The sequence below is a fragment of the Coregonus lavaretus genome, assembly GCF_964263955.1.
Source record: "Coregonus lavaretus genome assembly, chromosome: 25".
Taxonomy (NCBI): Eukaryota; Metazoa; Chordata; class Actinopteri; order Salmoniformes; family Salmonidae; genus Coregonus; species Coregonus lavaretus.
Genome location: NC_140012.1, coordinates 7,078,726 through 7,106,260, shown reverse-complemented (window position 1 = coordinate 7,106,260; position 27,535 = coordinate 7,078,726). Strand labels below are relative to the sequence as shown.

At 42.6% G+C, this 27,535-nt stretch overlaps 3 protein-coding genes across 4 annotated transcripts in view; 2 read left to right on the top strand and 1 right to left on the bottom strand.

Annotated features, from left to right (window-relative positions):
- Window positions 1-1,001: 1,001 nt before the first annotated feature.
- Window positions 1,002-15,211, bottom strand: LOC311100817 (LYR motif-containing protein 1). Of its 2 annotated transcripts, none has more exons than XM_084141787.1 (5): window positions 15,123-15,211; window positions 12,341-12,498; window positions 1,738-1,798; window positions 1,578-1,609; window positions 1,002-1,460 (listed from the first exon to the last, which is right to left on the bottom strand). In XM_084141787.1, the coding sequence occupies exons 2-5, from the start codon at window positions 12,491-12,493 to the stop codon at window positions 1,344-1,346; spliced, it is 363 nt and encodes a 120-aa protein (XP_083997913.1). In that variant the 5' UTR covers window positions 12,494-12,498; window positions 15,123-15,211; the 3' UTR covers window positions 1,002-1,343. The 2 variants fall into 2 exon arrangements, with proteins under 2 accessions (XP_083997913.1, XP_083997912.1); XM_084141786.1 differs by lacking the exon at window positions 15,123-15,211 and adding an exon at window positions 13,169-13,464.
- A 329-nt stretch (window positions 15,212-15,540) lies between these two features.
- On the top strand, window positions 15,541-21,888 carry LOC311100816 (DCN1-like protein 3; the record flags this gene model as incomplete). Its single annotated transcript, XM_084141785.1, has 2 exons — window positions 15,541-16,010; window positions 18,095-21,888. 2 exons carry the CDS (start codon window positions 15,541-15,543, stop codon window positions 18,639-18,641), a joined length of 1,017 nt encoding a protein of 338 aa, XP_083997911.1. The 3' UTR covers window positions 18,642-21,888.
- Window positions 21,889-27,166: 5,278 nt separating this feature from the next.
- Window positions 27,167-27,535, top strand: part of LOC311100518 (katanin-interacting protein-like) — a gene marked incomplete at its 5' end in the record, with an annotated part of 35,736 nt that continues 35,367 nt past the window's right edge. Inside the window, 3 exon segments of the mRNA XM_084141437.1 lie at window positions 27,167-27,178; window positions 27,306-27,380; window positions 27,384-27,394. Coding sequence (XP_083997563.1) covers window positions 27,167-27,178; window positions 27,306-27,380; window positions 27,384-27,394 — 98 coding nt within the window.

Here is a 27,535-nt window from a genome sequence, read left to right as displayed (position 1 = left end):
GCACACCATCCAAAGTGTAATTAATAACTTCACCATGCTCAAAGGGATATTCAATGTCTGCTCTTTTTTTCCCCGTCTACCAATAGGTGCCCTTCTTTGCAAGGCATTGGAATACATCTCTGGTCTTTGTGGTTGAATCTGTGTTTGAAATTGACTGCTCGACTGAGGGACCTTACAGATAATTGTATGTGTGGGGTACAGAGATGAGGTAGTCATTCAAAAATCATGATAAACACTATTATTGCATACAGATTGAGTCCATGCAACTTGTGAAGCACATTTTTACTGCTGAACTTATTTAAGCTTGCCATAACAAAGGGGTTGAATACTTAATGACAAGACATTTCAGCTTTTCATTTTTAATTAATTTGTAAAAATGTCGAAAAACATAATTCCACTTTGACATTATGGGGTATTGTGTGTAGTGTCAAAAACATCTCAATTTAATCCATTTTAAATTCAGGCTGTAACAACAAAATGTGGAAAAAGTCAAGAGGTGTGAAAACTTTGAAGGATAGGTCATTTGATGCAAACGTACTGTAAGTAGGTTATAACTTTTCCATTGTATAAATTACATTATCACAATTGCTTGCTTGCCGTACCAGTCTGTACAACAAAGGGAATTAGCCAGAACCAAGCATGAGGGACAATGTTGATTGGCAGGTGGAATGATGTCCAATGAGGTGGCAAGGTTAAACTGGGACGCGGGGTCCGATCGGCACTGCATTGTTCAATGAGGTTGTGGGGTGAAGCCATGCATGTGCACAGCTCATGAACACCACAGGGTTTAAATTATCTTTGTGCGTGCTAGAGGCTCGAGAACAATGACGTGATGACGCAGTACAACATTTTCGTTACCACTTTTGGCTCGAGAGTGCTACATTCAGAACTACTGGCTAAAAAGTATACAAAAGTACAGAGGAATCTCTGAAGTATTTTTCTACCTGACAGATTTCACCTGACTTTTTTTTTTCTTTCTTGAAAGCATGAATGCAGAGGAGTGGCATTTATCAAAACTCAATTTATTGATAGAATAAATAAATTCCAAACAATATCATACATCTTTATGGCTGCCTATCTTACAGGACAGACAATTCTGACATTTACATAAGAGCTTTTGTCAGGAAATGCATGCATAAATATACTTGGTACAGTATACTGTTGCACAGACATGATGGATTGGATGCTGCAGTGCACAATGAAAATGTGCTTGATGAACATTGAAAATAAATGACTTTTTTGGATTTTTGTCATCTACAGTTGAGTGGTCATTTGAACTCAACTCCTCCTGAGATCAGCCAGTGACTGTCTTCCTGTCCTTGGTAACATGAGTTAATCTAGTCTCAACTGTCTTCGTCATGTGACTGTAAGTAAACCGGCTTGGCCTGCTTCCTCATGCGTTGCTGTGCTTTCAGCTTCCTGCCTTTCTGGGTTGCCAGTCCCATTATAGGCAGGTATATCTGCAATGGAGTGTATAGAACCAAAATAAAAACATTACATTAGACAATAGTGAAATTACACAATAGTGCCTGAGAGATATAAACACATTTGTTCAGGTTTAGAGGTCTGTCACTTACAGGTCTTGGATAGGGGTTCCTGTAATGAAGACCTGCAAATCAGAGTGGGGAAAAATGTCACTCACATTCTCACACCAAAGCATTTAAGTGTGAACAGTGTATGTTAACTTTCCAGATACATTACTAAATGAAATCATTAAAGGCTGTTGTTGACACTTACCAATTTCTATCCTTGCCTCACATTCGTCTATGCACTTCTTTATTGATTCCTGATCTGTCAACTAAAAGGGATACACAGAACAGATAAAGATGATTTTGACCTACACCAGACATCCTTTAGGTTTATCTTTTAGGGATGAGCATGAATAATAGAGTACTCGAACGGACGCCAAATCTCAATCTTTAACCAAAGATCAATTTTTTTTTTATACTGTAAAACTATTTGGTGGAATGTGCTTTGTGGCTGCCCGAAGAGGCAAGTTAAATTTGGTCTTGAAGACAAAATTAATTTGCTTTGACTCTAGTGTTCTATTTGTACATGTGCATTTGCGGGGAACAACAAAAAATAAACCAAGCATCACACTGTTCTTCTCCCTAAATTCCCTTTCCCCTCTGTGTCTTATTCACTCAATTGCGTTCTTCCCTCCACACACACACGTGTGCCGAGTGCGCACACATGCTCCCGTTAGGCCTACAGAAATAAATGCCTATAAAAACGTATAACTGATGGGATACACTAGCTACATTCCTTGCCAAATGACAGTAGTTTTATCACAAATTCAAAATAGTCTGGTTGATTGAAACAGGAAAATGTTTTCCAACAAAGAGCTGCAGTTCTGGAATAATTGCATCCCATATATTTTCCGCTTAAGCTACTTTGAGAACTGCTAGTGCCATTTAGAATTGGTTAGCCTAGGCTATAACCCCCCTCTAAATATAGACAGGTTCCACACTGAAAATATGCAAAAACATTAGTTTGATAAAGACAAAGAGTGTATTTTCATCAGAATCATTAAGCATATGCCTGTACTCCAAACCGATGTAATGTCCGTAATTCATCACCATGCAGTGTTCAATGTGGAATTGTTTATTAATTTTGAAAATGTCAAAGAACAAGCAGAATAAACTACACTGAACAAAAATATAAATGCAACATGTAAAGTGTTGGTCCCATGTTTCATGAGCTAAAATAAAAAGAGCACAGAAATGTTCCATCCGCACAGAAAGCTTATTTCTCTCAAATGTTGTGCACAAATTTGTTTACATCCCTGTTAGTGAGCCAAGATAATCCATCCACCTGACAGGTGTGGCATTGCAAAAAGCTGATTAAACAGCATGATGATTGCACTAGTGCACCTTGTGCTGGGGACAATAAAAAGCCACTAAAACGTGCAGTTCTGTCACACAACACAATGCCACAGATGTCTCAAGTTGAGGGAGCGTGCAATTGGCACGCTGACTGCAGGAATGTCCACCAGAGCTGTTGCCAGAGAAATGAACGTTCATTTCTCTACCATAAGCCGACTCCAATGTCGTTTTAGAGAATTTGGCAGTACGTCCAACCGGCCTCACAACCGCAGACCACATATAACCACACCAGCCCAGGACCTCCACATCTGGCTTCTTTGCCTGCGGGATCGTCTGAGACCAGCCACCTGGATAGCTGATGAAACTGAGGAGTATTTCTGTCTGTAATAAAGCCCTTTTGTGGGGAAAAACTCATTCTGATTGCCTGGGCCTTGCTCCCCAGTGGGTGGACCTATGCCCTCCCAGGCCCACCCATGGTTGCGCCCCTGACCAGTCATGTGAAGTCCATAGATTAGGGCCTATTGAATATATTTCAATTGACTTACTTCCGTATAAGAATTGTAACTCAGTAAAATCATTCAAATTGTTGCATGTTGTGTTTATATTTTTGTTCAGTATAAATCGAACATCTGTATATTGAAAAGATAATGATTTTGGTTTGTTACCCTGAAAAAAAAAAAATTTCAACTCGCCACATTGAGCAACGTTTCAAATGATCAATCTTTGAGAAAAACTGTTCCAGGCACGAGATATGCATCACTTCGCACTGGCAACTTTTTTCCTTGGAAATATATTCTGTTATATTTTATTCTGTTATATTACATAATGTTTTTTAAAAGTATAAAATAGATGTGTCTTGACTGTGATAAGGGCTCGGGAAATAAGAGCGTCTTGTCTGCTAAATTAACAAAACAAGGCAATGCCATTGCACAACCATAGGCCTCCACAAGCAAGCGCCACTGCTAAGAATACTGCCTTTTTGAAAAATGTGTTCCACAATATAATATAACCCGTTGATATTACAGTTTCAATCAATTCATCTTAAAATCTTTTTTATTGACTGAATATATATGGGGCAATTGAGCAATTACGATTTGTTATCGGTAATGGTTATGATAAATTAGGGATTGTTGCGATCTGTTGGCATATTTTTTCCAATGCGGTCCTTCTGTGTGATTTTGGGGGGATTTCTTAGGCCGATATTCAATATCATTATGTTGAATGCAAAATTACCCAGAGACACTCATGTATGCATTAATGCATCTGTATATACAGTACCAGTCAAAAGTTGACACACCTACTCTTTTTTTATTTTAACTATTTTCTACATTGTAGAATGGTGAAGACATCAAAAATATGAAAAAACACATGGAATCATGTAGTAACCAAAAAAAGTGTTAAACAAATCAAAATATATTTTATATTTGAGATTCTTCAAAGTAGCCACCCTTTGCCTTGATGACAGCTTTGCACACTCTTGGCATTCTCTCAACCAGCTTCACCTGGAATGCTTTTCCAACAGTCTTGAAGGAGTTCCCACATATGCTGAGCACTTGTTGGCTGCTTTTCCTTCACTCTGCGGTCCAACTCATCCCAAACCATCTCAATTGGGTTGAGGTCGGGGGATTGTGGAGGCCAGGTCATCTGATGCAGCACTCCATCACTCTCCTTCTTGGTCAAATAGCCCTTACACAGCCTGGAGGTGTGTTGGGTCATTGTCCTGTTTAAAGACAAATGATAGTCCCACTAAGCCCAAACCAGATGGGATGGCGTATCGCTGCAGAATGCTGTGGTAGCCATGCTGGTTAAGTGTGCCTTGAATTCTAAATAAATCAGACATTGTCACCAGCAAAGCACCCCCACACCTCCCCCTCAATGCTTCACGGTGGGAACTACACAAGCGGAGATCATCCGTTCACCTACACTGAGTCTCACAAAGATACAGCGGTTGGAACAAAACATCTCAAATTTGGACTCATCAGACCAAAGGATAGATTTCCACCGGTCTAATGTCCATTGCTCGTGTTTCTTGGCCCAAGCAAGTATTTTCTTCTTATTGCTTCCTTTAGTAGTGATTTCTTTGCAGCAATTCGACTATGAAGGCCTGATTCACACAGTCTCCTCTGAACAGTTGATGTTGAGATGTGTCTGTTACTTGAACTCTGTAAAGCACTTATTTGGACTGCAATTTCTGAGGCTGGTAACTCTAATGAACTTATCCTCTGCAGCAGAGGTAACTCTGGGTCTTCCTTTCCTGTGGCGGTCCTCATGAGAGCCAGTTTCATCATAGCCGCTTGATGGTTTTTGCGACTGCACTTGAAGAAACATTCAAAGTTCTTGACATTTTCTGTATTGACTGACCTTCATGTCTTAAAGTAATGACGGACTGTCGTTTCTCTTTGATTATTTGAGCTGTTCTTGCCATAATATGGACTTGGTATTTTACCAAATAGGGCTATCTTCTGTATACCCCCCCCCCCCCTCCCTTGTCACAACACAACTGATCGGCTCAAACGCATTAAGAAGAAAATAAATTCCACAAATGAACTTTTAGGAAGGCACACCTGTTAATTGAAATGCATTCCAGGTGACTACCTCATGAATCTGGTTGAGAGAATGCCAAGAGTGTGCAAAGCTGTCATCAAGGCAAAGGGTGGCTACTTCGAAGAATCTCAAATATAAGATATATTTTGATTTGTTTAACACTTTTTTGGTTACTACATGATTCCATATGTGTTATTTAATAGTTTTGATGTCTTCACTATTATTCTACAATGTAAAAGAATAGTAAAAAAATAAAGAAAACCCTGGAATGAGTAGGTGTCCAAACTTTTGACTGGCACTGGAAAGTATTCAGACCCCAACTTTTTCCACATTTTGTTACGTTACAGCTTTATTCTAAAATTGATTAAATCGTTTTTCCCCCTCATCAATCTACACACAATACCCCATAATGACAAAGCAAAAACAGGTTTTTAGACATTTTAGCAAACGTATTTAAAAAAAAAACGGAAATATGACATTTACATAAGTATTCAGACCCTTTAAATCAGTACTTTGTTGGGGTCGTTGTCCTGTTGGAAGGTGAACCTTCGCCCCAGTCTGAGGTTCTGAGCGCTCTGGAGCAGGTTTTCATCAAGGATCTCTCTGTACTTTGCTCCGTTCATCTTTTCCTCAAACCTGACTAATCTCCCAGTCCCTGCCGCTGAAAAACATCCCCAAAGCATGATGCTGCCACCACCGTTCTTCACCATAGGGATGGTGCCAGGTTTCCTCCAAACGTGATGCTTGGCATTCAGGCCAAAGACTTCAATCTTGGTTTCATCAGACCAGAGAATCTTGTTTCTCATGGTTTGAGAGTCCTTTAGGTGCCTTTTGGCAAACTCCAAGCGGGCTCTCATGTGCCTTTTACTGAGGAGTGGCTTCCATCTGGCCACTCTACCATAAAGGCGTGATTGGTGGAGTGCTGCAGAGATGGTTGTCCTTCTGGAAGGTTCTTCCATCTCCACAGAAGAACTCTGGAGCTCTGTCAGAGTGACCATCGGGTTCTTGGTCACCTCCCTGACCAAGGCCCTTCTCCCCCGATTGCTCAGTTTGGCCGGGCGGCCAGCTCTAGGAAGAGTCTTGGTGGTTCCAAACTTCTTCCATTTAAGAATGATGGAGGCCACTGTGTTCTTGGGGACCTTCAATGTTGCAGACATTTTTTGCTGCCCTTCCTCAGATCTGTGCCTCAACACAATCCTGTCTCGGAGCTCTATGGACAATTCCTTCGACCTCATGGCTTGGTTTTTGCTCTGACATGCACTGTCAACTGTGGGACCTTATACAGACAGGTGTGTGCCTTTCCAAATCATGTCCAATCAATTGAATTTACCACAGGTGGACTCCAAGTTGTAGAAACATCTCAACGATGACCAATGGAAACAGGATGCACCTGAGCTCAATTTCGAGTCTCATAGCAAAGTGTCTGAATACTTATGTAATTAAGGTATTTCTGTTTTTTATTTTTAATAAATTTGCTAAAATCTCTAAAAACCTGTTTTCGCTTCGTCATCATGGTGTATTGTGTGTAGATTGATGAGTGAAACAAATAATTTCATTCATTTTAGAATGAGGCTGTATCGTAACAAAATGTGGAAAAAGTAAAGGGGTCTGAATACTTTCCAAATGCACTGCATATAAAATATTTGCTGTCAGGACACATCTCTAAACAACTCAGCTGCAAGGACAAAATTTGAAACAACTCAATTGGCTAGTTCTGCTATCTGTCAAGAAAAGGGCGGGTTGTAACTTCATCCTACTGCAACGATTGCATAGAGCGAGGCTGTAACTCCACTCCCTTTCACATCTTTCCCCATCACTCAAATCACTTGCTGTTGCTATTATGAGAACTATCTCAATGGCGATGACATTTGTTCCCAAGCCATAAATGTGCATAATATCTAACAAGGAGAGCGAAGGTAGGAAAAATATGAAACGAAGATGCACGTTCTGTCTGACAAGCTAGGTTTCCATCCAATTGGCGACAGATTTTCATGCATATTTTCTAAAATCAGCATAAAGAAAATATGCTCACTTTCCCACCAGTGGTCTGTTTTTACACCAAACACACTTGTTGAGGATAAAAATCAATGCGTGATGGCGTAGTGCACACAAAATGTACTTTTTCGCTTACCAAATAAAAATACTAAGTGTTCAATGTGTTTCAAATCAAATCACATTTTATTTGCCTCATGCGCCGAATACAACAGGTGTAGACCTTACAGTGAAATGCTTACTTACAAGCCCTTAACCAACAATGCAGTTAAGAAAATAAAACAAAGTGTTAAGTAAAAAATAGATAAGTAAAAATTTTAAATAGCAAATAATTAAAGAGCAGCAGTAAAATAAAATAACAGTAGGGAGGCTATATACAGGGGGTACCGGTACAGAGTCAATGTGCGGGGGCACCAGTTAGTCGAGGTAATTCAGGTAATATGTACATGTGGGTAGAGTTAAAGTGACTATGCACAGATAATAAACAGAGTAGCAGCAGCGTAAAAGAGGGGGTGGGGGCAATGCAAATGGTCCGGGTAGCCATGATTAGCTGTTCAGGAGTCTTACGGCTTGGGGGTAGAAGCTGTTAAGAAGCCTTTAGGACCTAGACTTGGCGCTCCGGTACCGCTTGCCGTGCAGTAGCGGAGAGAACAGTCTATGACTAAGGTGGCTGGAATCTTTGACAATTTTTAGGGCCTTCCTCTGACACTGCCTGGTATAGAGGTCCTGGATGGCAGGAAGCTTGGCCCCAGTGATGTACTGGGCCGTATGCACTACCCTCTGTAGTGCCTTGCGGTCGGAGGACGAGCAGTTGCCATACCAGGCGGTGATGCAACCAGTCAGGATGCTCTCGATGGTGCAGCTGTAGAACTTTGAGGATCTGAGGACCCATGCCAAATCTTTTCAGTCTCCTGAGGGGGAATAGGCTTTGTCGTGCCCTCTTCACGACTGCCTTGGTGTGTTTGGACCATGATAGTTTGTTGGTGATGTTGACATCAAGGAACTTGAAGCTCTCAACCTGTTCCACTACAGCCCCGTCAATGAGAATGCTGTTTGACAGCAGTCAAGCATTTTCATCCCATTTTCAACTCAACTGATATTTTTGTCACAAAAAGTGTTGAGTTTAATGTACCTACTCTGGTTTTTGCAGGTGCGCTCTAACCAACAACTTGCAGATACAGTGTGGGTAGGCTGTGCGGGTACTGGGTAGGCTAGTCTACATGAGATTTTTATGGACAAAAGCGAGAACATTTTTCTTTGTCGAATAGCAGTCAAGCATCGATCATCATGTCACCAGAATAAGACCCTCGATATTTATTGGAAAGTTGCATCAAGCTCATCATTTTACATTTACATTTTAGTCATTTAGCAGACGCTCTTATCCAGAGCAACTTACAGGAGCAATTAGGGCACATTGACAGATTTTTCACCTAGTCGGCTCGGGGATTAGAACCAGCGACCTTTCGGTTACTGGCACAACGCTCTTAACAACTAAGCTACCTGCTGCCCCGTGCACTTTCACCGCCCTGTGAAGTTCATCATCATTTATTTAACCAACCTGTAGCCCAATAAACTGCATGGTTTCGAGTCGTGGGAGGGCCACACACGATATCATCGCGTGACTCCAAGTTTATTTCAATATGATGTTATTATATCAATATTTGCGCATAAAGGCGTTTCCACTGCCATTTCTTGCATAATACATTTTACTGACACAACAAGATCCATGTTGAACAAACAAATAATATGTCTGCATTTATAAAACTGTACCCTAACTTTCTGTTTCCATCACAGCTGTCGGGATTTTTCTTTATATGGTATGACTTTACTCACATCAAAACTGTGGACACCCGCTGACCTACATATTTATTGGTCCATAAACATGCAGGAACATTCTTAGGTAGCTACACCTATTGTCAACCTTAATTTAGGCATTTTAAAAACACTTCCTTCTTTCCCTAATACGACAATCATCTAATCCGACTATCAACTGTCAATTTACGGATATGATTGCGGCTGGTCAGATAAATACACCAGTAAATAGCTAAAGTTACACCGCAAGTCAGATGGCTCATTGCCGAAAATGGTGCATGTTCAAAATGATAACCAGCTAACGTTATTTAGCTACATTGGCTAATAGCTTCTATCTGATATCTTAGCACCATGTTTATCTAGCCAGCAAGCTAACATAGTAGCCAATATAGCTACAGTGAGGGAAAAAAGTATTTGATCCCCTGCTGATTTTGTATGTTTGCCCACTGACAAAGACATGATCAGTCTATAATTTTAATGGTAGGTATATTTGAACAGTGAGAGACAGAATAACAACAAAATAATCCAGAAAAACGCATGTCAAAAATGTTATAAATTGATTCGCATTTTAATGAGGGAAATAAGTATTTGACCCCTCTGCAAAACATGACTTAGTACTTGGTGGCAAAACCCTTTGTGGCAATCACAGAGGTCAGACGTTTCTTGTAGTTGGCCACCAGGTTTGCACACATCTCAGGAGGGATTTTGTCCCACTCCTCTTTGCAGATCTTCTCCAAGTCATTAAGGTTTCGGTTTTGGGTCATTGTCATGCTGGAATACCCATCCACGACCCATTTTCAATGCCCTGGCTGAGGGAAGGAGGTTCTCACCCAAGATTTGACGGTACATGGCCCCGTCCATCGTCTCTTTGATGCTGTGAAGTTGTCCTGTCCCCTTAGCAGAAAAACACCCCCAAAGCATAATGTTTCCCACCTCCATGTTTGACGGTGGGGATGGTGTTCTTGGGGTCATTGGCAGCATTCCTCCTCCTCCAAACACGGCGAGTTGAGTTGATGCCAAAGAGCTCGATTTTGGTCTCATCTGACCACAACACTTTCACCAAGTTCTCCTCTGAATCATTCAGATGTTCATTGGCAAACTTCAGACGGGCCTGTATATGTGCTTTCTTGAGCAGGGGGACCTTGCGGGCACTGCAGGATTTCAGTCCTTCACGGCGTAGTGTGTTACCAATGGCTTTCTTGGTGACTATGGTCCCAGCTGCCTTGAGATCATTGACAAGATCCTCCCGTGTAGTTCTGGGCTGATTCCTCACCGTTCTCATGATCATTGCAACTCCACGAGGTGAGATCTTGCATGGAGCCCCAGGCCGAGGGAGATTGACAGTTATTTTGTGTTTCTTCCATTTGCGACTAATCGCACCAACTGTTGTCACCTTCTCATCAAGCTGCTTGGCGACGTTCTTGTAGCCCATTCCAGCCTTGTGTAGGTCTACAATCTTGTCCCTGACATCCTTGGAGAGCTCTTTGGTCTTGGCCATGGTGGAGAGTTTGGAATCTGATTGATTGATTGCTTCTGTGGACAGGTGTCTTTTATACAGGTAACAAGCTGAGATTAGGAGCACTCCCTTTAAGAGTGTGCTCCTAATCTCAGCTCGTTACCTGTATAAAAGACACCTGGGAGCCAGAAATATTTCTGATTGAGAGGGGGTCAAATACTTATTTCCCTAATTAAAATGCAAATCAATTTATAACATTTTTGACATGCGTTTTTCTGGATTTTTTTGTTGTTATTCTGTCTTTCACTGTTCAAATAAACCTACCATTAAAATTATAGACTGATCATTTCTTTGTCAGTGGGCAAACGTACAAAATCAGCAGGGGATAAAATACTTTTTTCCCTCACTGTAGCTAGCTAACACTACAGATGAGATGGTTAGTTATCGTAATCTTTGCTAACAGATCACCAGTGGTGTAAAGTACTAAAGTAAAAATACTTTAAAGTACTACTTAATAAGTTTTTTTTGGTATCTGTACTTTACTATTTATATTTTGGACAACTTTTACTTCACTACATTCCTAAAGAAAATAATTTACTTTTTACTCTATACATTTTCCCTGACATCCAAAAGTACTTATTACATTTTGAATGCATAGCAGGACAGGAAAATGGTCCATTCACACACTTATCAAGAGAACATCCCTGGTCATCTCTACTGCCTCTGATCTGGCGGACTCACTAAACACACATGCTTCATTTGTAAATTATGTCTGAGTGTTGGAGTGTGTCCCTGGCTATCCATTTATTTCAAAAAAAGAAGAAAATCGTGCTGTCTGGTTTGCTTAACAATTTATAAGAAATTTGAAATGATTTATACTTTTAATACTTAAGTATATTTTAGGACTTAAAATATCGACTGTGCCCCAAAAGCATGCTCACGTGCTTATAAACCCAGGGTCGTTTCACAACTCCCGCCATTCAAAGTGCGCGTCCTCGCGCTAGCCTACAACTCAACGTCTTACAGGAACGCGATCACCGGCCAAGCACACGCACGTTCGTGGATGCAAGGTCTGATCACTTCTGACACCAATGTAATGAAACAGGCAGGGAGCAGGTCTCGAACCCTCAACCTTCTGGCCCTAAATCCAGCGCGCCATCGACTGTGCCCCAAAAGCATGCTCGCGTAGCAGAGTCGATATCCGCGCTTATAAACCCTGAGTCGTTACAGTATATTTAAAAACAAATACTTTTAGACTTACTCAAGTAGTATTTTACTGGGTGACTTTTATGAGAGTTATTTTCTATAAAGGTATCTGTACTTTTACTCAAGTATGACAATTGGGTACTTTTTCCACCACTGCAGGTCACATATTTATCTGCTTAGCTAGCCATTAACAGGAGTTTAATTTTGGTCACTGTCTCAATTAATCAATTTCTCAATACTGCACCTTTCTGTTGGAGAATGAGCTAGCTTGCTGTTGCTGCTGATTTTCCCAGCTAGACATTCCTCAGCATTGTGCAGTGCTCAGGCGGTGAGTGGCGGCTGGCATAGCAGCATATTTGCTATGTAGAGGGATAGACTAGAAAATGCCTATATCGGTTCTATTGTCTCGGACAATTATTGGTCGTTCTCTACTAAAAATATGTTTTTTCCATTCGAGTACTCGGACAGTCATAAAATGTCAAATGCCCATCCCTTCTATCTTTACCTGTTGGTTCTGTCTGAAGAGGGTCTGGGCCTCCTGGACAATGTACCGTCTCTCGCTCTCCGTGTCTTGTGAGAGTGTGGACTGCCAGCCCCGGGCGATCCGAAATACCCTCATATACAGTGACAGGACCTGATTACGTGTGGCTGACGTCATTTGGTCTAAAAACAATACAAAACAGGGAATATAAAGAATATATGCTGGGAGTAAAAGACTGGGACCCTGTTTGAATTTATATAACCACTGATCAAACATAATTGGATAGGTGAAAACATATATATTTAGAATATATATGACCGTGGGTTAAGGTTCCATTACATTGCTTTGAATGATTACTGAAACAGAAGTAGGTTTAGTCCTGGGAAAGTGTGGGAAAATAATACATGTACATGCATGTTGAAATAAACCACTTGGTGGCAATATAACATCGGAACATTTGTTTTTTAATTGTAGCAGGGACTAGAATCACTAGATAGCTATCAGCTTAGTACAGTTCTTCACCTACAGCCCATCCCCGGTGACTGGTTAAAAGCCATTGATCGTATGTAGACTATAATTAAATGAGCTGATTTTCTGAAAAGTGTACTTTACATAACTATATTTAATTTTGATTCAGTAGCTAGCTGGGCTCTGCGTCACGCCGATGAACATGGGCTAACGTGAGCTAGCAGGGTGACAAGCCAATGTACCTGGCTAATGATGACATGCTTATCTTTAATATAATTGGAACATCTAGGACAGTAATATCTAACGGTGTATGTCTACATTACAATAACATCAAGTCATTATGCGGACTTACAGAATAGTCGTATTATTTATTACTTGACCTACCTGCTATGCTGTTAGCTTTTTTGACAACATGTCGCATAGACATGACGCAATTTGATAGGCGTGTTCGCAGCAATCAGTGTGTTGCAAAGTCGATACGAAACAATGAAATAGTCCAAATGTAATTCGCTTTCAAAGCCCTTCAAGTTCAACCCCAAAGAAGAAGATTTCACCAGATATTACATTAATGTTGATTCCTGTTCGATTGATTTTTTTGCCAGCCACTTCAATGTTGAACAAAATATAAACAGGGGACATCCTTATCCATGTAGATCAGTGGTTATCATAGCTTACTAGCTGTCTCGCTTGTATGATGCTCTGCGGGGAGGAAGTGATGCAGGGAAAATTCCCTTAATGTCCACATAAAGGCGAAACACAAAGAAACTGTAAGCCTTTCGTACTGGTTCATCTGACTTGTTTGATTTAGCAGTCAATTTAAAGTAGAAGTCAGTCGTTTAGGGCGGTTGTTGGCAAACCTGGTGCGTTCTTTTCAGGCAAACGTCAGCTGAAACGCTCGGTTTTGTTTATGATACTGACTAGTTATCGTTAGCTACTAGCATTAGCTTAGCTGGCTAGCTTTGTAGCTAAGTGGGGCTGTTTGTTTGTGTCGTTTCCTAAGCTAGTTAGCTAACGATATTTGTTTTACTAGCTAATGTTATTGGAGTGATGTACGCGATTTCCTAGACAATCAACTGTTTTTAAAAGGTACGTTTCTTGTTCACTATCTAAACAAGTTTAAAGCTATGGCATGCTAGCTAGTTAGATAGAGAACGTTATCTGTAAAGTTAGCGCTCTAGCTACATGGTGGCTGGCTAACTAGCACTAGCTAGGGTATGATGATGGCGAAGTATAGCTAGCCACAAACAAGGCTGTATTTTGTCAGAAAACTTAGTTACTGTAGTTGTTAGACAGTCATGTTGATTAGGTTACCATGTTGTTAGCTGGTCAAACTAAAAGACGCAACTAGCCAACGCGTTCAGATGAGTTACCTAGACTAGCTAGTTTAGATTCTTTCTGGCAGTGTTATTTTGATAAATGGGTTGCTAGCTAAATAGTTACGTAGATAGCTAGCTATGTTAGGTAGATATTCCCCTTAGTATTGAAATGGCAGATGTGTTCCTAGTCAGTTAGCTACTACAACAAACTCAATTTGCCATAATAGAATGGGGTGAACATATTTGAAAGCACTGCAGGCTTTCCAGGAGGTGTTTTACCTGTACATGTCCATGAGGAAACTAGATCGGAAGTTTCATTCCTCATGAATAGTTTCAATAGCTAAATGTGATCAGGGGAGGTTCTCTTGTAGTTAAGTGTTTCGTCATCAAATCATGAGAAAGACAGGCAAAAAATTAGAAAAAAATAGCTGGTTGGCTTATGAATCTTGCGACAGCTGGAAGCTATCATGAATTTCTCACGAGTCACATAATATTTCAAATGTGTATATAATTAAAAGTTCTCTCACAAAGGAGAAGGCTGAGACATATTTATCGCTATAGTTTGCTGTGGGAATACTCTGCAACGTAGTAACTGACTGCTTTCTTGATATCAAATTACAAATTCACAGCAAGTTAACAAACTGAATCTACATGTGGGGGAACAACACCGCTGTATGACATTATGTTTATGGTGACAAGATGGTGTGTCTCTTTCAGCATTGCAGATGTCAAGGTCACCACAATGGAGCAGAAAAAGATGACACCTTCATCTGGAGTGGTCAATGCAGTCTGAGGAAGTGTCTGTAAGTATTTATCAGAACCAACCCATTCTTGCTCTATCTCCAAACTTTTCTGGTAGGGTATTGTGTAGGCTAGTAGTATGTATGATCCGGACCACTTCTAAGTGTTTTATCTTGTGGTTTCTATGGTTTAAAACATATTGTTGTCTCTAAGTAGTTGTCTGTGTTTCTATGGTAACCCATGCTGTATAAGGCTCCGCTCTATAAGTGTTTTGTACTTACACAGCCATCCAGTTTGATTTGAACCCTCCTCCTCTCCATGGTACAGTACCAGCTTCTATGGTCCCAGGGCCAGGCTTCAAAAATCTGCCAGGCACTCCACCCTTCTTCGTTGGTGGTGATGTAGCCTACTGTATGATCTTCATATGTTTTTCTAACTTTAGCATTTAGCGGTCGTTTTCTCTAGTAATTATTACCTCAGTGTTTTACCTTTTGACCCTTTGTGACTCACAGCTTTGTTGATTCAGTGACTCATTGTCACTGTTGTTGTTGACCCTGTGTGACCGTGTTGCACTCCTCCTCTGTCCCAGGGCCCGAGGGCATGTTGAGACATCTCACCAGGCCAGAGCAGAGGTGTCTAGGTGGGGCAGACGGGGCCTGAAGGAGGGGAGGACAGACCGGGAGGACCAGAGAGAGAGACATGGGCCAGTGTGTCACCAAGTGTAAGAACCCATCGTCCTCGCTCGGCAGCAAGAGTGGCGACAAGGAGCCTGGGTCCAAGTCCCACCACAAGAAAGGCGGGGGCACGGGAGGCAGTGGCGGAGGAGGGCACAAGGAGGAGCCCAGCGCCCTGTGCAACAAGGCCTCCAGCGAGCTCATGTTCAACGGCACCAAGAACGCCTTGGAGGTTACCGTGGAGACCACGGTGATCCCCGCATCGGCCATGATGGGGGACCTGAGGAATGAGGAGCGCTCGGTGGCAGACAGGGAGGGGCCGTCCTTGCTGCGCATCGAGGAGCTTTTCTGCTGCTACAAGGACCCACAGGAGGAGTCTATCTTGGAGGAGGGCATGGAGAGGTTCTGCAACGACCTGTACGTGGACCCCGCCGAGTTCCGCGTGCTGGTCCTCGCCTGGAAGTTTCAGGCGGCCACCATGTGCAAGTTTACAAGGTGAGAGATGGGTTGGGAAGGGGTAGGGATAAGACAAAGAAAATGCTACATCAATGTGTTCTTGCCTGTTATTCAGAGAACATGTTCTGTGAAGATTCCTCAAGTCAAGTATTGGTCCAAAAGAGACCATATTAGCTCATAATGTCTGATGCTTGATCTCTGACCAAATTCTAAAATGGCTACTTCTGTCCTGCACTGTCTGTTTTAGGCTAGCTTCCTCTCACTGTGCAGTGTTTTGTTTAACATTGTTCTGGCTGGCCACCCCACTCCACCTCCACTCTTTTCATCAGCTCTGTAGCTCACACTTGCTAGTTGACAGGTAGAGGGCATACAGGAAATAGAATCAGTCTCTGGCTCTGACACTGCACTCTGTAATGAGTGGCTAAGATTAGTATGGAGTGGACAGTGTGTCTTTCTCTGATTGTCTATTGCTCAGATGATTCTGTCTCATCAATTGTCATGTAATGTTGTACCTAGTCTGAAGATTGGACCTATTGCCATCATTTTACCTATTAAAAATGGTTCTAATCTGAGATGCCTATAGCCAGAAACTTTGAAAGGTTTACTGTCGCTTTGCTGTTCACACCAGGTCTGATTTAATGTCTGCTGTATAAAAGGGGGTGGAAAAACAAGGCATATCAGGGGACATATCTGGCCAGGGTGAAATGCTGAAGCGACAGAAGCACAATGTGGCAGGGTGAGAGGATGTGGCAGGGTGACAGGATGTGGTCAAGTTAATCTCAGGGGGCATCTTGCCCATTCTCTCCCTGTGCTGTAAAGTGTCTGGGTCTGTTTCACTTTGTTATACTGATAAAGAGTTGAGAGACCTAGAAGGCACAGTTATTTCCTTGCTTACTTTACCTGACTTGTGTATGTTGAGGCCTTGGTGATGTTTATCAGAGTTTGATGGTAAGAGTTTCTCAACTGAGCTGTTGACTTGAAATTGCCCAGGTTCTCAATGTTGCCAAAAATGTAAGAAACTGACAGGTTTTTCTCCATAAGGCTCATTGCCCTGAGTTGATATTATGTTGCGGCAAGGTTATTATAGATTTGTGTTTTTATATTGGTTTTATTTCTAATCATTTTTTTTCAATTTTTATTTTAAATTCAGTTTAGTTTCAGTTCGTTTTCAGACCTGATTTGCTAGTTTTTATTTAGTAAAAATATTTCTATATAGTTTTTATTTAGTTGTAGTTTTAGTGTTGGACAGAAAGCATGTGTGGGAGGCTAGGAACCGTTTGTGTTGGATAGTTTATTTTGTGGTGTTTTTTGGGATCTTACTACGGTACTACATAGTGCCATGCCTACATGGAACTATATTCCACATCAGGTAAGATTTTTTTAATTTTTACTGATGATAATACACCTTATGGAACAGCGGGGACTGTGAAGAGACAGACACACATACACATGATAAGACATGCACATGGATTTTGTATTGTAGATATGTGGTAGTACAGTAGTGGCCTGAGTGAACACACCTAATGTGTTATGAAATATAATGTCATGTAATATTTTAAATTGTATGTAACTGCTTTAATGTTGCTGGACCCCAGGAAGAGTAGAGCTAATGGGGATCCTTAATAAATACAAATACCACTGAGAGGGCAGTAATACATAAGGTGATGGATCAGGTCATAGGTTAGGTTGAAATTATAAAGTAAATCTCAATGTGACTTGGATTCAAAAGAAATAGCACCAAGACTGGTGCAAAAAATATGATGGAAGCAAACTCTCGCCCATGTTTACACCAATCCAATGCTAGCAATAGTGATGCACTAAGTAGGCCTATTTGAAACAACACCATCTTCTGGCAGCATTTACCAGCCAGATTCTGTAGCTTGAAAACACCCCAAAATCTCTTAAACTCTGTTAGATTTTTTGCCAAAGTTTTTAGAATAAAACTAAACAATTCATGATGATTTGTATTATATTTAGTTTTGGAGTCAAATATAGTTTCAGTATTGTTAATTATTTTATTTAAGTTTACTAAATAGTTTTTTGAAGAATCATTAAAAAAAAATATATAATAACCTTTTGTTGTGGTCTATAACGCAGCCCTGTTTCTCTCCGCCTGTCTGTAGGACGGAGTTTGTAGACGGATGCAGGGCAATCCAGGCGGACAGTCTGGAGGGCATCTGCTCCCGGTTCCCCTGCATGCTGCTGGAGGCACAGGGCGAGGAGAACTTCAAGGACCTGTACCGCTTCACCTTCCAGTTCGGCCTGGACGCCGAGGAGGGCCAGCGCTCGCTGCAGCGTGACATCGCCATCGCCCTGTGGCGCCTGGTCTTCACGCAGGACACGCCGGCCATCCTCGAGCACTGGCTGGACTTCCTGGGCGAGAACCCATCGGGCGTGCGGGGCATCTCGCGGGACACCTGGAACATGTTCCTCAACTTCACGCAGGCCATCGGGCCGGACCTGAGCAACTACAGCGAGGACGAGGCCTGGCCCAGCCTCTTCGACACCTTTGTGGAGTGGGAGATGGAGCGCAGGAAAAAGGACGAGCTGTTAAAGAGGTCAGAGGAGGAGGACAGGGGATGCACTGAGACTGATGAGAGCTCTGCCTCCAGCACAGACAGACTTGAAACAGAGGGCGGACGGGGCTCACAGACCTGGGGGGGGCACTGACTATAGGACGATAGAATTCTGTGGAGGGAGGTCGGGGTGGGTGGAGTCTGACTTATAAGTGAACTGTACATCTGTGAATCATTGGATGACATATTAGTATTACCATTACTGTTATTCCTCTCTCTCTCTCCTTTTCTGTTGGAGTGGGCTGGGATTCGCCTACACCCTGCTTTATTTCTGGTTAATGAAAGGGCTCTAAGAACTATTAATGTTTTAAGCACTTCTATTTAAGGTCATTATTTTTCTTGAATGTGTTTTTTTGGTAATTTGGACATGTGGTCCATTTGAATCTTTCCCCACCCTCCCTAAACTCACAAAGAAAGTTCAGTATATAAGGTTGCTTTAAAAGCCAGGTGCCAGAAAGCCATACCCGTTCCCAGGTCTCATTTTTACAGCACACATTGACCTGGAAACACTGGTGATTGGACCTCTCACCCAAAGACAGGCCTATTAAATTCTCATATTACATTAAGAAGAAGGGAAATTGGGACAATCTATTTGTCTGCAAATATAACACATTATTACCAGAGCCTGAGCTTGACCTTTTGGGGTCAGTGATCAACTTGATTTTAAATTATTTGTTATTTTGGAACAGTGTTTGAGTGTGGATAAATTGGGTTGCATTTTGAAATGTGGACTATTTAAAGGGTTATATTCTTGGCCTATCTATCTATTGCCTATAGTTGTGATGGCCAACCATGATTTGTTCAAAGATGTGGTCGTACTTGAGTGTGCATAGTGTCCTAAGACGGCGTAATGTCTTTAAAGTAAAAATTGAAGTGACCACCAATAACTTACTACAATTAGTATTCTGTTTATCTAAATTAAAAAATGTGTTTAGGGTATATACAGTGCATTCGGAAAGTATTCAGACCCCTTCACTTTTTCCACATTTTGTTACATTACAGCCTTATTCTAACATGGATTAAGTAAACATTTTTCCTCATCAATCTACACACAATACCCCATAATGACAAAGCGAAAACAGGTTTTTAGAAATGTTGGCAATTTTGTTACAAATAAACATACCTTATTTACATAAGTATTCATACCCTTTACTATGAGACTCAATTTAGCTCAGGTGCATCCTGTTTCCATTGATCATCCTTGATGTTTCTACAACTTGATTGGAGTCCACCTGTGGTAACTTCAATTGATTGGACATGATTTGGAAAGGCACACACCTGTCTATATAAGGTCCCACAGTTGACAGTGCATGTCAGAGCAAAAACCAAGCCATGAGGTCGAAGGAATCCGAGACAGGATTGTGTCGAGGCACAGATCTGGGGAAGGGTACCAAAAAATGATTCTAGCATTTGAAGGTCCCCGAGTACACAGTGGCCTCCATCATTCTTAAATGGAAGAAGTTTGTAACCACCAAGACTCTTCCTAGAGCTGGCCGCCCGGCCAAACTGAGCAATCGGGGGAGAAGGGCCTTGGTCAGGGAGGTGACCAAGAACCAGATGGTCACTTTGACAGAGCTCCAGTGTTCCTCTGTGGAGATGGGATAACCTTCCAGAAGGACAACCATCTCTCCAGCACTCCACCAATCAGGCCTTTATGGTAGTGGCCAGACAGAAACCACTCCTCAGTAAAAGGCACATGACAGCCCGCTTGGAGTTTGCAAAAGGCACCTAGAGGACTCTCAGACCATGAGAAACAAGATTCTCTGGTCTGATGAAACCAAGATTGAACTCTTTGGCCTGAATGCCAAGTGTCAAATCTGGAGAAAATGTGGCACCATCCCTACGGTGAAGCATGGTGGTGGCAGCATAATGCTGTGGGGATGTTTTTCAGCGGCAGGGACTGGGAGACTTGTCAGGATCGAGGGAAAGATGAACGGAGCAAAGTACAGAGATCCTTGATGAAAACCTGCTCCAGAGTGCTCAGAACCTCAGACTGGGGCGAATGTTCACCTTCCAACAGGACAACGACCCTAAGCACACAGCCAAGACAACGCAGGAGTGGCTTCGGGACAAGTCTCTGAATGTCCTTGAGTGGCCCAGCCAGAGCCTGGACTTGAATCCGAGCTAACATCTCTGGAGAGACCTGAAAATGGCTGTGCAGCGACGCTCCCCAGCCAACCTGACAGAGCTTGAGAGGATCTGCAGAGAAGAATGGGAGAAACTCCCCAAATACAGGTGTGCCAAGCTTGTAGCATCATAACCAAGAAGACTTGAGGCTGTAATCGCTGCCAAAGGTGCTTCAACAAAGTTAAAGAGTAAATAGTCTGAATACTTAAGTAAATGGGATTTTTCAGATTTAATTTATTTATAAAATTAGCAAACATTTAAACTTTTTTTGCTTTGTCATTATGGGGTATTGTGTGGAGATTGGTGAGGATTTTTTATTTTTTTTAATTCATTTTAGAATAAGGCTTGAATGTAACAATGTGTAAAAGTCAAGAGGTCTGAATATTTATAAGTCCTTTTAAATGTCAAGTTGATTTCTTTGAAAATGATCCCACCCTTTTTTGCTCTCTTCTGCAGTGTAATTTACGAAATATTTTTTGACTGCTCTAGTGTCTTAGCTTATTCGAACTAACATCCAGGGCTTGGTTCCATTTTCGTCCATAGCCCCTGTCCCTTTAGTGCTCAGAGATTCCAAAGGACTGGACACATGTAAGCAATATGGTATTAGCCTGTGGACTTATGCCTATAGCTTTCACATCTAGTTCTTTCAGATCTGTGAACACCCTGGGGTAGGTAGGGGTTAAGGTTAGGCCCTGGTCTTGTGCAGACAGAAGGTGACTGTACCTGGGCTACATTCAGGACTGTTACATTGGGACATTACACAAAGCTTTTGTCTCATTTACCTTACGAAGTTCACAACAATCTTACACCATTGGACAGTTATTCACTCTAGTTTTGTGAGCATGTCAAGAATGTGTGTTGGCTGCTAGTGACGGTTGTGTTAAATGCACAAAACACAATAGTCCTCCTAGTCGCCATGATTGTAATGCTCTCATGCATTTATGTCTGCAGCACTCTGTTCTAAACCATTCACAACTGTTGAATGAACTTGGACATAGCCCAGGCCTTTTTAGTGACAGTGGATTGTTAACCAGGTTTATTGGCTCATTGAGTGTCTGTAACTAGGTCCAGTGTGGTCAGGTGGTGCCCTTCTTGTGAGGTTTACATTTACAATGGTTTCATTTCAGATCCCTTTGCCCTTTTTTTAAATAAAAGGCATTGATTTATAATGAATAAAACAGTGTTCAACTTTCGACAGTCGAACACAAAATGCATTTGGGGAGTTTCATTTAGTTTTTGTGGTGTCATTGTCCCGCTCTGATTGAGGGTTGCTGTATGGCTTTTGGGGACATTTGGACACAACTGGGCATCTAATCTAACAAACCTCTTCTCTAATATGTCCCAGTCTGCTCCCTGCCCTGGTTCTTAATTTTCAAGCTAAATATTAGCAATTTCATTAGAAATATAGCATTTTATTGCTACCCTTGTGAAGTTTGAGACATTTTCACAAATTGTAGCTCTCAAATGGCCATAATATAATATATTATTATGGTTACTAAGGGTAGGCAAAGTATTCCCTCCCTCTGCTGTAGTAGGCCTTGGCTGTGTAGGCAGGCAGTGTACACAAAACATGGTGCTCCTCCTCATGGGTGTGTCCAACACAGAGGGGCTTTCGCTACTGGTGGATGTTTCTCCTGGTAACTAGCAACAACTGTTACCAACACACAGGACACATGAAAATCGGACTTCATCTGAATATCGAAAAACTGCTTTATAACACCTGTGAATAGAGCTATGAATTGTGAGTATTTTTAAAAAAACATTTAACGAAAATGTATCTTATGTCTAAAAACAGCAAGTTAATGGAAAATGGTGAGAAGCCTAGCCATTCGTTAGCGTAGCTGGCTAGTTTAGCCACACAGCTACATTATCCAGTTGTTCTCGTGCAGCCAGCAACATCAGCTAGCGCCGACTTGCTAAAAATCCTGCACAAATAAAGCTGATTATCTATACTAATTCATTCACCGAGTGCGCTAACTTCAACGAATGGAGTGCGTAGTTGAAACTTAGCTATGTGAAATGTAAAAGACTGACATTGTAACAATGACGGAGAATGTAGCCATAGCAGCAGCGTGTAGTTCTTCCTTATGCGGGAAAAAGAGAATCCGGATGCGGGCAACGCTCACATCCAGCACCGCCAACATCTGCAGACGGATGGTCCTCATAAAAAAGTTCATCTCGGTCCATTTCTATTTTCTTGCTACAGAGCTGAATTCAAACATCATGGAATGACATCTTCTCAAATGTGGAGTTAGGGCTATGTGAAAACCAGTGTCTTGGATACACAATGGGTAAAGAGGTAAGATAATTTATATTCTTTCTCATTCAAATATTTGCAGAACACAGTAGCTGAGGTCATGTGAATGGACGTCCACTACAAAAAGGGATGGCCTTGCGTCTCCCTGCCATGAAGCCTGATTTATGTGCCCACTCCTCACGTCTCCAGTTGAGGATGCTGTTGCATCTCGGCCAGGGTGCTTTGTAAAGGAGATGGACAATCCTGACAACGATTAAAAGGATCACAAAAAATACAACGTTTTTAGGCTTGTTAATGTCATAATAATAATAAATAATAATATGCCATTTAGCAGACGCTTTTATCCAAAGCGACTTACAGTCATGTGTGCATACATTTTTACGTATGGGTGGTCCCGGGGATCGAACCCACTACCCTGGCGTTACAAGCGCCATGCTCTACCAATTGAGCTACAGACTCTTTTCCACATTATTTTGATGATTGGATTACGGATGTACATTGTGAAAATAAACTCTATGGGTCCAATGTTTGGTGCATACAAGTATGCAAGTATGCAACTAAGTTTATTTTTTACAATATTCCGTTTTTTATTGCATCTGGAATGACATTAGGTGTGCGAATAACACTATTTTCAATAGATTGCCTACATGGCCATTGGCCAAAGTCAGTATTGCACCTCCTATAACATAATATTACAGTGCATCTATGCTGCTGTTCTTCTGTCTTCTCCCTCTTTCATTGTTTTTCTCCACTTTTCTTCCTCCTCCTCCTCCTCCTCCAGTGTTCCTGCAGATGTTGAAGCATAGTTGGCTGCTAGACTTATGTAAGAGAGCTAGTGATTTCATTCTCTTTCCACAACCTGCATGGGCCTGTGAATTTGCTAGCTAGGCTATATTGAATGTCTTGCTGTTGTCAATACTCAAACCAGAATAATCCTCATAGTCTATCCATTATCTTCATTTCGAAGATGCAGTCTGATGCTAACACTCCATTCAAAATTGTTGAAGTTATCTTATCATTTGACACGATCTGGTTTTGTTTTTTCGTCACATTTGAACTTCAGTAGACTGAGAAGAAGACTATGAAGTTCACTCAATATTTAGTAGCAGAACATCCATTCCGTCTATCAATGTTATGTCTATGCTAAGTGTATTGCTGCATGTTAGCGTTTCTTGTGTAATGCATGAGTCTTATAATAAACCAATTGAATAAAGGACCTATCTGTTCTTAATGAATGCCATGCTGATGATAAGGAATATAAAGTAATTTGTATGGACTTTTCCTTTTAATCAAAATAAGAATTTGTGGATTTTCATGCATATCTCTATTCCCAGTCATGTGAAATCCATAGATTAGGGCCTAATGAATTTAGTTCAATTGACTGATTTCCTTATATGAACTGTAATTCAGTAAAATCTTTGAAGTTGTTGCATGTTGCGTTTATATTTTTGTTCAGTAAATAAGGTGCTTTTTTAAGCTCTCCTAACTGTGCCATTGAGGAACTAGACCAAGCACACTTGTAGTTGTTTTGTTTGGAACACAACCCTGCATACCTGCCCTCACACAAATACTGTTGTTGTTTACACAATCCAAAAGTGGTCCATTATAAATCGCAATCTGGGTCAGGTGAGAATCATTTGAAAGTCTGTTCTATTGCCAACATGACTAGCTAAGTTATAAAATACGATATTACAGTGTTAGGCTTTCAAATGCAATTCAGGGAAACAGATAATAATTTTTGTGCGCTTAGAATGGAGTCATGATTGCATTCAGGTGCGTGTGCCGAGGCACATTTTCTTCACAATAGACAAACATAGGCTCATTCTTTTCAGAACATCCAAGGGTATGACGCCATGTCATTTTGTAACTGTACATCAAACATAGTGATCATAAACGTTGACACTGTATATGACATGAGTTTTATGATATGGAACTGTGAAGTGCACATTTGGACTCATGGGTGTTTGGCATGCTTGTACGACATCAGAGCAGTATTTATTGTCATCCTCAACGTCTCATCTTTCAAAATGCCTAGTCCTCTTAATTTACAGCATTTCTCTCACTCAGACAACAAGTGGTCCTCTGTAGCTCAATTGGTAGAGTACGGCGCTTGTAACGCCAGGGTAGTGGGTTCGATCCCCGGGACCACCCATACGTAAAAATGTATGCACACATGACTGTAAGTCGCTTTGGATAAAAGCGTCTGCTAAATGGCATATTATATTATTATTATTAACAAAAAATCTGCAAAAGTTGCCCAGTGAGCGGGAAGGATGGGGCAACCTCTTTTCGCGCAAGGTGCTCAAGTTCAGAACGGCTGTTAGTCAAAACCCATACAGCGCTGTGAAGCGCAGAGCCAGAGCTCTGACGTTATGTATCTGACTGTACAGCCACTGTCACGATCGTCTACCAATGAGGAGGACCAAGGCGCAGCGTTGAATGCGAACATTTTATTTTATCAAGATGATCACACGATCAAAACAACAAAAACGAAACGTGACGTCCCTGGTTACATAAACCAACAAACACGGAACAAGAAACCACAAACACAAAGTGAAAAGACCGACAGTTAAATATGGCTCCCAATCAGAGACAACCAGCTGACCCTCGTTGCCTCTGATTGGGAGTCACTCAGGCCAACATAGATATACAAACATAGACTTACACACCCTGGCTCAACATAACATAGTCCCCAGAGCCAGGGCGTGACAGTACCCCCCCCCAAAGGCGCGGACTCCGACCGCGCCAAACAACCACAACAGGGGAGGGACCGGGTGGGCACTCCGCCTCGGCGGCGGATCCGGCTCCGGACATGACCCAGGCACGGGTTGTGCTGGACTGACGACGCGCACCCCTGGCTTGGTGCGTGGAGCAGGGACAGGCCGGACTGGGCTGACGAAGCACACCCCTGACTTGGTGCGGGGAGCAGGAATGAGCCGGACCGGGCTGACGAAGCGCACCCCTGACTTGGTGCGGGGAGCAGGAATGAGCCGGACCGGGCTGACGACGCGCACCACTGACTTGGTGCGGGGAGCTTGGATGGGCCGGACTGGGCTGGCGACGCGCACCACCGACTTGGTGCGGAGAGCAGGAACGGGCCGGACAGGGCTGACGAAACGCATCACAGACTTGGTGCGGGGAGCAGGAATGGGCCGGACTGGGCTGGCGACGCGCACCACAGACTTGGTGCGGAGAGCAGGAACGGGCCGGACAGGGCTGGTGACGCGCACCACCGACTTGGTGCGGGGAGCAGGAATGAGCCGGACCGGGCTGACGACGCGCACCACTGACTTGGTGCGGGGAGCTTGGATGGGCCGGACTGGGCTGGCGACGCGCACCACAGACTTGGTGGGAGTGGCAGGAACAGGCCGGCCCGTACTGGGAACACACACCACTGGCCCTACGTGGGGATCAGGAACAGGCCGGACCGGACTGGCAACACACGCCAGTACCTCTCGCCGTGCCTCTACAACCTCCTTCCCCCTGGTGACCAGTGAGTCCCGTAACCTGGCGGCCTCCTCTGCCAACCCGCTGGACCGCTCTATCGCGGCCTCCTGCTGCCCCGACGTCGTGAGCCCCCCCCTAAAAATTTTCTGGGGGTCTCTCCTCCCCGTGGGCCAGGCCTCCATCGTTCTCGCCAGACTCTCACCCCACTGCTCCAAAGTCCAACCTCTCTCCTCTTCTCTTGGCTTGGCCCAGTCGAGACTCCTACTCCACTGCTCCCAAGTCCATCCTCTCTCTTCTTCACGCTGCTTGGTCCTGTTATGGTGGTTTCTTCTGTCAAGGTAGATGTAGGTGGGTGTGGTGGTGGAAACAGGCGCAGGACGCAGAACGTTAGTCCAAAAGACTTTAGTAGAGCACAACAAAACAATCACGAATAAATGCCCTGAGGCAAAACTCCGCACGTAGGCGAAAACAACGGGCGCACAAACAACGGGCGCACAAACTGTTTGTGCGCCAAAACACTCCAAACAATATGGAGAAAATGCTCAACCGAGCAAACAGTGGAAATACAGCCTACCGGCACGACAGTAAAACATGGCTCCCAATCAGAGACAACCAGCTGACCCTCGTTGCCTCTGATTGGGAGTCACTCAGGCCAACATAGATATACAAACATAGACTTACACACCCTGGCTCAACATAACATAGTCCCCAGAGCCAGGGCGTGACAGCCACTGTGTTCCAATTTAGTCGTTTTTATCAGTGCCAAATCTGCCATTTTCAACCCGTATATGGGTACTAGTGTAAAGGGCTACTGGAATCACTGGAGCATGACCCAGTGTATTCTGATACTGGACGTGTTTCTGAAATGGCTGACGTGTGGCTTTTCTCTCTGACACTGCTGCTTGTTGTGTCTACCTATCTGTGAAGGAGAGCCAGAGGTGCCAAGGAGGGAAGCTTGGCTCGGCTGCCGAAGAGACACTGGATGAATATTTAATCGCCCTTTAGCACAAAAACAGGTGAAGTGTAGGGCAAATGCCTTTAGGAGAGGCAGCTCCAGTTACACTGAGAGGACACAGTAGCTGCCTGTCAGTAGTCTAATACTTACACTTATAGATAAGGTAGACTTTGATTAGTTCCTTGTGCGGAGAGATTGAGTG

Excerpts from the sequence above, each read along its gene's own strand:
- LOC311100817 (XM_084141786.1), bottom strand. The coding sequence starts at position 13,211 with ATGTCTATGCGACATGTTGTCAAAAAAGCTAACAGCATAGCAG. Across the intron at positions 1,610-1,737 it reads TGAGGCAAGGATAGAAATTG|GTCTTCATTACAGGAACCCC; the intron begins GTAAGTGTCAAC and ends TCTGATTTGCAG. Across the intron at positions 1,461-1,577 it reads GGAACCCCTATCCAAGACCT|ATATACCTGCCTATAATGGG; the intron begins GTAAGTGACAGA and ends ACTCCATTGCAG.